Genomic DNA, 12,275 nt, shown 5'->3' with positions numbered 1-12,275 from the left:
ATTTAAAGGCTTGAGCATCAGGGAGGCCAGTCAGAGAACTGACAACATGTTATGAATCACAAAGAACAAGAGAATAAACGGGCGATCGGGTGTGAAAGTAGACTTCTTTTTTTTTTTTGTCATTGCTCGTATAGAAAATAATAGTTGTAATAATGAAACAATAGTCAGAGCAAAATCTTTACAGTAAATTTACAAGGAGCAAATAATGCACCAGAGGCTTTGTATGGCCTTCATATCGAAACGTGGATGGAAAAGTGAGGCAACCCTCAGTTCCGAGTAAGAGCAGCTTGCATCATTCTGTTTTCCCCACTAATGAAGACGGGAGCGACTCGCTCAGGGTCAGTAACAAAGGATTTTACAAGAGGTTGCCATCGATGCCATACTGAGCTTGCAATAAGACATGATGACCTTCGCCTCAGTGCAGTCTTGGATGGTGTCTGGGGCAGTTTACGGTGCTCTGTGTAAACAGATTAACAGAGTTGTAATGCAGACGGTAGTGCTGTGTGGATACGTACCTGGCGCATGCTAAGGTTCGTATACCAGCTTTGCACTGAGAGAAATTCTTCCACAGGAAGGAGAAGGCGAATTTTGGAGTCGACGTCAGTCAGCTGCTCCAGGTCAGATGGCTCCGGAGTGTAACCCAGACCTGTCGGCACTGACACGGCCCACATGTCCTCCTGGAAGACAATCACTGCCGAAATAAGTCACGGCCCACTGGCTTTATAAGCCTGCCTCATTTAGTGGCAGCCTTAATAGAGGACTGATATAACTCTCGCCTATTTAGCAACTTTGTGACGGTGACGTCTGGAACAGGGAACGGGTACAAGTCTGACTCCCACGCTTGGTATTCACCTCTGGAGGGTGAACAAGGTGCTGATCCACTCTTCTAGTCCAATGGCAAAACTTTGAATTGCCTTCTGCTCACGTGACTGTTTGTCCCAGTGAGACTCTCCTTATGTCTTATGCGAAACAGTGGGTGGGTGGTGAGCTCATCGCAGCCCAGCGGTGAGATAAGATCTTGCAGTGAGCGTTTTAATGCCAAAGAAGATCACAACTCTGCAAACGACACATGTGTGACGTCTGAGGAGGGAGCAGAGGAAAACTGGCAGGAGAAAACAGCAAACGCACAGGGTTCCATCAACGAGGTGGAGCACCACACCGGGCCAACATTTTAACAAATGAGATCAACAAATTCTTATGCGATTTATTGGTGTTTCATCTTCGCAGATCTATTGTAACCCAGCTTTCTCTGGCGTGCAGTGGTTCACTTGGATATGGCAGAAGAGCTCAATCCCAGACCTCAGACAGGCTTTCGCTTTGTTTTTTGTGTTCACGCGCCTTTTTGTATTTATTTATTGACAATGGGACACAGGGAGTCACAGACCATATGTAAAACATTAGATTATTCAGAAGAAACAAGCACATTTTTTATTTTAATCTTAAAATGAATAGTTTGACATCCTGTTACGTGCTTTCTTGCCGAGAGTTGGATGAGAACGTTGATACTAATCATTTGTGCAGTAAATATGAAGCTGCAGCCGGTTTAGCTCAGCAGAAAGACTGGAAACAGGGAGAACAGCTATAGCCTCGGTCTGTCAGCCAAACAACAACTTGCTATTTTCACAGATTAAATACGGTAGAAGTATTGTGTTACTTTGGACAGAGCCAGGCTGGCTGTTTCCCTGTTTTCAGTCTTTATGCTAAGCTAGAGTATAGCTAATCGTCCCCTGGCTCTAGCTTCGTATTTAGCGTGAGAAATCGAGGGATCAATCTTTACATCAACTCTCGACAAGAAGTCAAATCAGCCTATTACCCATGTCAAACTTTTCCATTGATGAAGCAAGAGATGACATCCACTAGTGCAGCACCGAAATGGTACGTGATAACTGACTGCTGTTGATTTACTGCCTCGGGTTACCACAGAAAACTGTGGAACTTGTTAGGACGAGAGTCTGTAACATAAAAAAAAGTGTGTGAGGCAAACATTGAGCAGCAGCTTGTGGTCGATGTGTCCAGTGGGATTCTGCCAAGAACTGAGTGAAGTCCTCAGAAGTAAAGACGGATCAAAGTCCTGGTGACATGAATAATGTGCTTGCTCACGCTATGGCCATTTATAATAGCATGCCTCGCAATAACAGGAAGTCTTCCTCCTTCCAATAAAACAAAAACCCAGAGCATCTGCGCTCCCCTCAGTTTGGTATCTGCCACCACAATTACTGCAGTATTGTTCTAAGAGTCGAGGCAAACATCATAAATAGAGCAGCAAGACATGAAAAAGAGACTCTGGCAAGCTGTCCCACGGATGCAGAACTGTCGGGGTTAAGATAAATAGATCCGTGTGTGAAAGGTAAATATGTTCCCAACAGGCCTCATACCATCAGACTTCAACCTGGTCTCACAGCTGCCAAAAGAGCGATAAAAGCAAATTTCAACTTCAAATATATACTTTTTGAAAGATTAAGATGGTGTAAGTGGATTCTGAGTGAAATGGTCTGCTGCTCTATGGCACGGGGTCACAGATGAATCATCACAGGAAAACAAGAGGCCTCAGTCTCTTTAAGCTCTATCAGCACTCTCTTTCTATACGAGTGCCTCTGTAGCTTATATTAGGGCGATACGAAAGATCCTGGCCTCTGAATTTCAAATAAACACCACAGAGGGAATTGTTACAACGATAATCAAGCCATAACATGCAGCAATCCGTGAACTGCATAAGGCACTTGACATCTGGTTGGTAATCTGAACTGCTTTGAGGCGTCATAATCTTCTGCCCGGAGGCCTCCTGAGATTCCAGGCAGTCATCAAAACATTGGTGTCCGACCAATGCTACTCTATGTGCAGCTCTGAGGGTCTGGTTGAGTCACCTAATGTTCTATCAAATAAGATCATGGAAGAAACATTTTATTCATGCCAAGATTGGTGACACTGGATTCAATATTTGCTTTATAATTAACGTTCTATGCTACCAATGTAAATATTCGATCAAAACCTTGGCAGAAGCCAGTGGATGGGATTATCTGCTGCTCCCCATAAGACTTTTGGACATGAGGGGGAAGTATTAAGGAACTTGGAAAAAGATCGACTCATCCTACAGCATATGTTGTCTGCTTGGGTTTCATGTCAGCCTATACCTCGCTGTCTGCGCTTCTGGCACTGTCCTCTTCCTCTTCCTCTTCGTCTACTCCTTGCAGGAGCTCGGCCAGATGCTCTTTCTCCGCCTGAGTCAAAAGAGCTTGGTCCCCTTCACCAATCACTAGCTATTGCATTTGAGGAAACAAAGAAAGGGGACAGTGTTCATCCTTCATAGATCAAATCATTATTTGCACAACATTTCTATGATTTTCAGCAGTGCCCTACTAGGCTTTAAATAAATCTTTCTCAGAGACAAATATTTTCTTCACTGGAAAAACTAACAGTCAAGAGAATTGCTCTAAGTCATGCGAGATATACCCCAGCACTGCATTTGGCCCAACGTGAACTTTGACATACCTCAATGTTTCTCTTGACAAAGTCTGTGTGTTTTTTCTTGCTTTTGGAAGCTCCCCACTGGCTGCCTTCAAAGTGCTCTTCCCCAGAATCCTCACGGCTTAGTTCAGAAGACTCTGTCCAGCTGCCTGGCTTCTTTTCACCTGTCAGGCAAGCCACACTTTAAATTCCAAAAGGTAAATATTGAAAAAGTAAGTCAAAGCTCTAATAATAGTAACAAATCAAACAACACAGAAATGCTATGAGAGTCAACCATGAGTTCTTATTCCATCATCTGATCCTCTTGAATAAAGTGTGGAATTAAAAAAAACAAATTGTAGTGTATTGTAAATAAAAATGTACTATTCTACTAATAGCCCTGCAAGGCAGCACCGTGGGGGTGAAGACTGTGATAAGAAGCAGCCAGCCTGCCGAAATGTCTCTAAACAGAGAGACAGTTACTGTGCTGCTGTTTATTTTCAATATCATAAAAAGCTACAAGATCTTGATTCGTTAATGTTTCATAAGCGGGCAAACTGTTATGCATTCACTTTCTGGAAAATTGAGTCAGTGCACTTATTATCTGCCTCAGAAAAACATCTATAAGTTCCATGAAGTCATGGCGCCATCAAGTGCACAATCTAGGCAGTACAATTGAGAGCATATATTTTAAGACCCACGATTATAATGTGAAAAATGTATGCTGCTTTTTCTTTTGTGTTTGATTCGCGCGGACTAACTTTGCTCCAAGTATTGCCCGTCTCTTTTGTGCTCACAGTCGGGAACTTGAGTTTCAAAAACAGGCACAAAGTCATCCTCCTCTTCTGTCCCTTTAAGATAAAAAAAGAACATATTTAAGGTGTCACACAGTAACTGCATGAAGCCTAAATGCAGCACTCTTGCTGTTCTGTATGCTGTTGCCTATAGGCTTACCAGCGGGTGCTTCCAGAGCCAAAAACAACCGTGTGTTCATTGCTTCTTGGGCACATTCACAGTGACCTTCGGGTTTATTCTGCTGCAGAAAAATAAACAATATAACATCACACCATACGTGATAAGAGTGACTACCTGCTTAAACAGTACTGGTATAGTGGACTGGTAATGTAAGTGGAGTGAATGCAACGACTCTGTCTACCAGGAACTGTTGCCAGAGTTTTGCTTGAAGTTCTTTCCTTTGACGCTTGACTTCCTTTTCTTTGCAGATCTTTGCAGACAGTATTTCATCAAGTCGTCTCATTTCCTCAATGGCTCTCTGTAGTTTGGAATCTTCATTCTCTTCGTCGGTACCTTCACTGGAACACTGGCCTAAATGATGCACAATAGTGTGAGGTAACTTAATAAAAGACTGGATCCTGTGTACAGCTACTCCATGAGAACACTTACTTCTGTCAGGACCTCTGGCTGAGGAGTTGATTGTAGTTCCTTCAGAGCTCATCTGGCTCTACAGGGAATTGTTTACTGAAGTTAAGTAAATGATCCAATGGTGTATGTCAAAAGGCATATTGTAATGTCAATGCATCGTCTTTTAATTACCTGAATATCAGCAGTGTCTTTGGTCAACACAACAAGGGAAAATGGAGTTGTTGCACCAATTCTGTCACTATGTGGCAATGACACGCTGGACACACGGCTACCCGTCTGCTCACTCGATGCAGGGCGAGAAATGTCTTCTAAATTACCTTTGATCATTTCCATAGTGTGAATTGTTGGCTAAGTAAACCCACTTGTCAACAGAAAAATCCCACCGTGTGTCCGCCTATTTCTTGGTAACTATAGACGCAAACACTCCCGGATGTTGTAACTACGGAAATGTGCATTTGTTACTGTGGACCGCAGTGAACTCAGCAGACACTTCAAATTGAGTGCACCTATATGCTGAAATTCACGGTAAACGCATTCAAATGGAACAGATCTGGAGCGAGCGAAGGATTTTGCAATGTTAGCGGAGGGATTAACGTGAGACAACATCCGGCTTTCAAAATAAGATGTCAACTAAGCTTGAAATATTTACGTGAGACAACATCCTGTTTCCATAATAAGATGTCAACTAAGCGTATTGCATTATGTGGAAATAAGATTAAATTAATTATATTTACATGAAGTATAAAACATGTTACCTGCATTTCGTGAGTTAAAGGGAAAATACAACTAAATTGTGTCTTTATTCTTTGATTTGAGGGTTGCTGGAAAGATAATGAAATTAATAATATCTGACTTACTGATATGTGTTCAGGACATTTCTGACCACATCCAAAAAAACATGTTAACTGTACCAATTAAGATATTTTATGAAGTACAAACTGTTAACAAGTTTTTTTGGATGTGGTCAGAAATGTCCTGAACACATACATATCAGTAAGTCAGATATTATTAATTTCATTATCTTTCCAGCAATCCTCAAATCAAAGAATAAAGACACAATTTAGTTGTATTTCCCTTTAACTCACGAGATGCAGGTAACATGTTTTGTACTTAATGTTAATATAATTAATTTAGTTGACATCCAATTTTGCAAACCGGATGTTGTCTGACTGTAATCTTTCCCGCTTATTTTACATCTTATTTTGAAAAGCGGATGTTGACCCACGTTAATCTTTCCGCTAACTTTGCAAAGTCCTTCGCTCGCTCCCGATCTCTTCCGTTTGAATGAGTTTACCGTGAATTTCAGCATATAGGCGCACTACAATTTAAGTGTCTGCTGGGTTGACCACGGAGATCAGAGTGTCTGCTGACCTGACCGCAGTTAACTATGGCCACTGGACGAAATCGAGGCGGCGCAGCTGGTGCCTCGATCGATGCAGCTAGCTACCGTAGCAGGTAACAAGCGAGCCAATAGAGAGCTATCTAGCGGTTAGCTTTAGCAGTGCCCCTCTGCTCGTTATATCATATTATCGTCATTTCGGCAGTAACTTTAAATGTCGTCGATGTTGCTGAGGTATTGATACATGTCTACAGTGTGAGAAAGCGAGTGTGGAGGATTCGAGGCAGTGTTTTGAGGTGGGTAACGCTATTTTCATGTTTAGCTAACGTTAGCAAACCAAGAGCTAACTTCACGATTAAAATCAGCTAAGATGTGCTCTGTTGGATATTCATATTTACTTGGTGGTAACACAGTTGCCAGCAATCAACCATCTACACTAACTTACACTGAGTATGTAACTGGGATATGTTTTGTTTTGTTCTGTAACGCTATCAAACGTAGCTATCATAGCTAATAGGTTACACAGAAAATGGGTGTGTAGCCACTGGATCAGATTGAACCAGAGTTATATTTTATATGTGGGAGGTATAATTAGCTAAAGTCGTTACTTCGCTGACACGATCAACGGCGTTAAAGAGATGAATAGGTTTGTCATATCCGCTAGCTTGCTAAATGATTATACCATTATTGCTAGTGGGTTTTTTCTCAGTACTGTCATTGTGCTCCTGTTCCACAATCACACCCATTTCATTGGCAGCTGCCCAAGCTCTGCAGAGTACCTGCGTCAGGCAGGTGGCAGCCTATGATCGAGGCTACTGGGATTGCTTTTTCATCGTGATGCATGTGTACCCTTTTCTGATAATATTTTCTCATCATACCAGGTTGAGTTGACTCTGCAGGGGAAGATGTGCAATGGAATGACAGAGTCAATATCAAAAGCCTTTTGGGCCCACACCTCAGCCACTGAGCGGTTCTTTTTGTTGCTGCTGACACTGACTGCAGTGCCCACGGGGCAAGGATCAGGTAAGAGGCAGCGTGTATGGTTGCACACTCCTACAAAACACAATGTGTTATGTCCGTGTTACATTAAGCTTTCATTTCTCTGCTGAAGAAATATTTTGAAATCACCTTAGAATACAGACCAACTGGGTGAATGTCAAGGCGACCTGACACAACTTGACGGGACGCATCGCTTGTTCAGCTACACAGGGGAGACTTAATCAACTGCCTCCTAACATTGATTTAGACATATGGCAGATTATCCTATCAGATTTATCATCACTAGGAGTACAGCCCTAATAAACAGCTGATATCATTGTCATGTACGTGTTATCTTTTGGTATGGTTTACTATACTTATTATGACTAATATTTAATGTAACTATATAATGAACTACTTTTAAAGCTTTATAGTTGTGGAATACATTAAAAGCAAATCGGATTTCCACCATGACACTGCCAATCCACATCAAATACAGTTTGTTTGCTCCATGACAATGTATCTCATTGCCATGACATTTTCTGGGCACATGTGGTGCCACTGCAAATACTTTCAGATGTTTACCATATAGGCCGTTCTGTGTCTGGGTAACACGTGTATCAAACCACGCTCCAAATATGTGTTGTATTAATTCTTCTGAAAACCTGAGCAGTTTCACAGAATTTCTTTTTTTCGGTCTTCTCTTCCCAGGATGTGCGAGGGTGTATCTGGTCCAGAACAGCTGGGTAAACCTCACAGACACCAACAGGGGCTCGTTCCCTGTGGGCACAGTGCTGCAGTACAGCTGTGACCATGGTTACCTGCCGGACGGACCCAGCATCCTCACCTGCACCACGCTGGGACGCTGGACCTCTGAGCCTCCTCATTGTATACGCAGTGGTGGTAAGATAAGATATTTTGTCCACGATTGTCTTGTCTGATTTGTTAAGTAATGAGGAGTAACTGTTGTGAGCAGCTGAACTGATTTAAAATCCTTCTTTCATAAGTGAAAACATATTTATTTTCACGTTGAATTTTGCGTCGCTTTAGTCTCTATCATGATTTTTTTGATAATTCTGCTTACATATAAACTAAAAACAACACAAACCACTTTTAGAATAAGGCTGGTACTTTCATACGTGTTGAATCTTTTTCCCATCAGCATGCTTACCCCTCTCCAAACCTGAAAATGGGGGCTACACCTGCCACCCATCCCCCTGCCGGATGTTTTCCCATGGCACTGTGATTGAGTTCTTCTGTGACGAGCGCTTCGTTCTCAGTGGGGACTACAACTACCTGACCTGTCAGGATGGACAGTGGGACGGCCCCATGCAGATCAGTTGTGTTAGCCAAGGTGGGTCAGTCCTCAAACTCTGACGTAGAAATAGGTCAACGCATGGGTCTTAAATGCTCACCTGTCAGCAAAACAATGCAAATTAGTCCAATTAGAGATAGTCTCAACCGTTGACGTTTGTACCGTCTTCATTTAATCCTTCTTCAAAACAAATCATCTTTTCATCTTTTCTTTAAATTCATTACATTTGTTATTACATTTCTTGTTCTATTTTTAACTCATAAACATAAATGTCCTATACAAACAAAACCTACATTTATTATGAAAACTAAAGATTTTAACGGTACTTTTGACTGTTTTTCTGTTTTTTCAGGTTGTATAAGACCGTCTACCGTGCAGCATGGCTCAACTAATCTGACAGACACCAATAGGAGCTTGTTCCCTGTGGGCACCGTGCTGCAGTACAGCTGTGACCCTGGTTTCCTGCCAGACGCACCCAGCAGCCTCAGCTGCTCCACGCTGGGACACTGGACCTCTGAACCTCCTCGCTGTATACTCAGTGACGGTAAAGACAAACCTCCTCATAGTACCGTCTACACTTCTGACCCTCTTCACACCTGGTACCAACATGTGCTGTAACCTGAATCAACAGATATGATTGGCTTCATGTGTATTATAGTTTGACATTCTTTATTATTTTATTTTGATTCAGTTGTCAACATGTAGTTCATTTTTAAACCTACTGTAAGTATCTTCTGTTTTTATTTCAAACATCTGTTCTTAAAACCTACAGTTTCTTTACATTAATAACATGGATGTGGATTTATTCAAAAACAAGTTCAAGTCTTCCTGTAAAATCACGTCAGAGACTTATTGGGGCTCTGATCACACAAACCAACTCCACAAGAGGTCGGAGACACGTTGGTGTCTAAAATCAACATCCAGCAACTGCAATAACAGGAACGGACATATTATGACCAACACGCTGCCCAGATTGTAGCATACTAAGAATATCCTTGAATAGAGACAAACAACTTTTTAATGACTAACAGATACACCACAGTGAGACATGGTGACACACCATACAACACTCGAATGTACGTATTTATTGGTTCCCTTTCTTGCAATTGACAGTAAGCCAGACTCCATATAAGGTAGATAAGTTGGCAACTATTCGTTAAACTTAGTTCTGAACAGATAATCGCATCAACGGTTTATCTGTGACACTTCAATGTTATGTTTTCCTATTTCCTGTATTAGTTAACAACTGTATTTTTGACTGTTTTCTGTTTTTTTTCAGGATGTATAAGACCCTCTACCGTGCAGCATGGCTCGACTAATCTGACCAACACTAACAGGGGCTCGTTCCCTGTGGGAACAGTACTGGAGTACCGCTGTGACCCTGGTTTCCTGCCAGACGGACCCAGCAGCCTCACCTGCTCCACGCTGGGACACTGGTCCTCTGAACCTCCTCGCTGTATACGCAGTGACGGTAAAGACAAACCTCAAGATATTTAGTTTTTTTTCATAAGCATGTAGAGGTTGAACAGAAGAATAAACAGGAATGTGAAAGTGGGCAGCACTGCATGTCCTTCTTGTACATTAGAGTTCATCCATTTATTGTTTTCCTGTCTTTCCGTGGACAGTATGCCAGCCTCCATTTCAGCCAGAGAATGGGGGCTACGCCTGCCACCCCGCCCCATGCCAAAGACTCTCTCATGGCACTGTGGTTGAATATTTCTGTGAGGAAGGCTATGTTCTGAAGGGAGACTACAAATACCTTACCTGTCAGTACGGAGAGTGGGACAGCCAGATGAAGCTCAGCTGCCTCATGGAGCGAGGTAAACTGTCGCTCACACATTTGAACAATTGGATAATTGCAGTAAGTTCTGCGTTGATAACTGTCGATTGTTCTCTGTCTCACAGACCGCACTCCAACTTTACCATTAGGGATGCCCGCCTTGTCCATAGTGGCATCCACAGCCAGCTCGGTGGCCCTGCTCCTGCTCCTGGTGGTGCTGTTTGTACTTCTGCAGCCAAAACTCAAGTCCCTCCATCGGTGAGTCGGCCCTCAAAACACCGAAGGCTCTTAAAAAGGAGAGTAGTCGTAACAAGTTGACCGATTCTTAACTTTCTTCTGCTTCTCCACACCTAGACGGGATCAGGGTGTGTCCGGCCAGCCCGTGTCAATCATGGTGGAAGGAGTCCAGGTGTCTCTGCCCTCGTATGAGGAGGCAGTGAATGCTCGCGGGGCCTCAGCCTCGCCTCTCAGCTCTGAGTCTCGGGTCCAGATAGTGCTGTCCGAGGGTCAGCATGCCACAGCGCCGGAGGCTGGCCCCTCTAGGCCTTCATCCCTCAAACAGCAGCAGTCGGAGATGGCTGTCGTGCAGCCTGTGCCATCGCCCTCCTCCTCCTCACCCTCCTCCTCTACCTGGGTTCCAGAGCACGCAGGCGCTGCCGCTCCTTCACCCTCACAAAGAAGGCCGTCTGCAGGCAGCAACCAACACCGCCTGTCTCTGGACTCTGAGATGGACTACGCTGATGGTAAACACAACACAGACCAACACACTGTTTTTACTTAAAGATCCACACGTTGTACTGATGGAAAATGTTCTCTTCAGATATGCCGTTGCTGAAGGAGGCCTGAACAATGCTAAGACAACCAGCGTTGCTACTGACCTGTACTGGTGAGCGGGCGATGCCTCTCGAGAGTTTGTCAACACAGCTGTCAACACAGACGAGGCTCTGAGTGAAGCTGTGAGTTACTCGGAATAGCTCCTCGGTCCATCCCAAAGGAGAACAGAGACGGGATTCACCTGTACATTACATGCTTACATTTTGAGGCTCAGTTTGAAAATGTAGAACAAAGCCAGAAAGAACAGGCACCACCTGCAGGAGTATGTCTTAAAGGCTTAAAAGCTGCAAACTCATTTTCAGAGCTAATAATCTCGTCAGTGTCTCGGTCACTGTTACTTTTCTTGAACCACATATTGCACCATTTGAGACGCACATCGGCAAAGATGCATGAAGTCCAGGTAGTCTAGCTCGTTGTCCAAGTCATGCGCACTTACAGTTATTGTCCCTCAAAGATTTTTGTGATCTATAAATGATCATTTAAGACGTTGTTGATCATTACTCGCGTCATTCCAGATGCCACTGTACAGTTTAAGGCTGCTTGTCCACCCAAGATTCTCTTTGCTGTGTTTTTTTCATCGGGTTGAGGGCAAACGTTTTCAGAGACGAGACGATTCAGGTCTGCATTTGATACATTTCACTCTCTGTAAGTGTTCAGATGTCTTCTCTTCATACCCTTGTCCTCAATGGCCTTAGCTTTCCACTTCTATGCACAGGTATCTATAATATGTCAAGTAAGGAGTTTTAAAAAATGAATGTCTGTTAAAAGCGTCCACGGCTTAGTGATCTAATGTGTGGCTTTGTCAGACACATCACTTGTACACCAGAAAATAATTTTTCTCTTAATTTATTCAGGCTGCTTGTAAAATAAATGTAATGTTTTAAGTGTAAACGGGGAACTAAGATGTTTTATTTAATTGACTTGTAACCAGAGTGCTGTTGATCAGCCATGGCTTCTTTTGATGCGTCCACAACTCTTGGAAACGTTAAAAAAAAAAAAAAAAAAAAAGAAGAAGAAAGTACGTCTTTTCACTTCGCCGCTTCAGTGTTGGTTCTACTGCAGGCACGTTGTATGTGACGCTGTAAATATGACTGAGTGTACAGATCAGTGTGATGTCTTTGTTTGACTCTCTATTGAATTTTGCTTTTAGACTGAGGAGTAAAAAAAATGTAAAAAAAAGTTTTAAGTTTAGTCTATATAAC

At 42.9% G+C, this 12,275-nt stretch overlaps 2 protein-coding genes across 3 annotated transcripts in view; one reads left to right on the top strand and one right to left on the bottom strand.

The window, feature by feature from the left end:
• Positions 1-5,160, bottom strand: part of fsip1 (fibrous sheath interacting protein 1) — a gene marked incomplete at its 5' end in the record, with an annotated part of 24,012 nt that extends 18,852 nt beyond the window's left edge. Inside the window, 8 exons of the mRNA XM_079287324.1 lie at positions 516-677; positions 3,132-3,257; positions 3,490-3,629; positions 4,206-4,295; positions 4,399-4,480; positions 4,601-4,770; positions 4,861-4,900; positions 4,999-5,160. Of these exons, the coding sequence (XP_079143450.1) occupies positions 516-677; positions 3,132-3,257; positions 3,490-3,629; positions 4,206-4,295; positions 4,399-4,480; positions 4,601-4,770; positions 4,861-4,900; positions 4,999-5,160 (972 nt within the window). The remainder of the gene's footprint in view (positions 1-515; positions 678-3,131; positions 3,258-3,489; positions 3,630-4,205; positions 4,296-4,398; positions 4,481-4,600; positions 4,771-4,860; positions 4,901-4,998) is intronic.
• LOC306790811 (sushi domain-containing protein 4-like) lies at positions 4,725-12,275 on the top strand. 2 transcript variants are annotated; one of them, XM_079287323.1, is made up of 10 exons: positions 4,725-4,794; positions 7,048-7,189; positions 7,856-8,047; positions 8,307-8,498; positions 8,812-9,003; positions 9,739-9,930; positions 10,085-10,279; positions 10,365-10,497; positions 10,594-10,982; positions 11,060-12,275. In XM_079287323.1, exons 2-10 carry the CDS (start codon positions 7,072-7,074, stop codon positions 11,083-11,085), a joined length of 1,629 nt encoding a protein of 542 aa, XP_079143449.1. In that variant the 5' UTR covers positions 4,725-4,794; positions 7,048-7,071; the 3' UTR covers positions 11,086-12,275. The 2 variants fall into 2 exon arrangements, with proteins under 2 accessions (XP_079143449.1, XP_079143448.1); XM_079287322.1 differs by lacking the exon at positions 4,725-4,794 and adding an exon at positions 6,113-6,462.

The sequence above is a fragment of the Melanostigma gelatinosum genome (assembly GCF_949748355.1).
Source record: "Melanostigma gelatinosum genome assembly, chromosome: 16".
Taxonomy (NCBI): Eukaryota; Metazoa; Chordata; class Actinopteri; order Perciformes; family Zoarcidae; genus Melanostigma; species Melanostigma gelatinosum.
This window is presented reverse-complemented; position numbering and strand designations above follow the sequence as displayed.

Coding starts and splice junctions, on each gene's coding strand:
- LOC306790811 (XM_079287323.1), top strand. CDS start 7,072: ATGTGCAATGGAATGACAGAGTCAATATCAAAAGCCTTTTGGGCCCAC. Junction 7,190..7,855: donor GCCCACGGGGCAAGGATCAG/GTAAGAGGCAGC, acceptor TTCTCTTCCCAG/GATGTGCGAGGGTGTATCTG. Junction 10,280..10,364: donor CAGCTGCCTCATGGAGCGAG/GTAAACTGTCGC, acceptor TCTGTCTCACAG/ACCGCACTCCAACTTTACCA.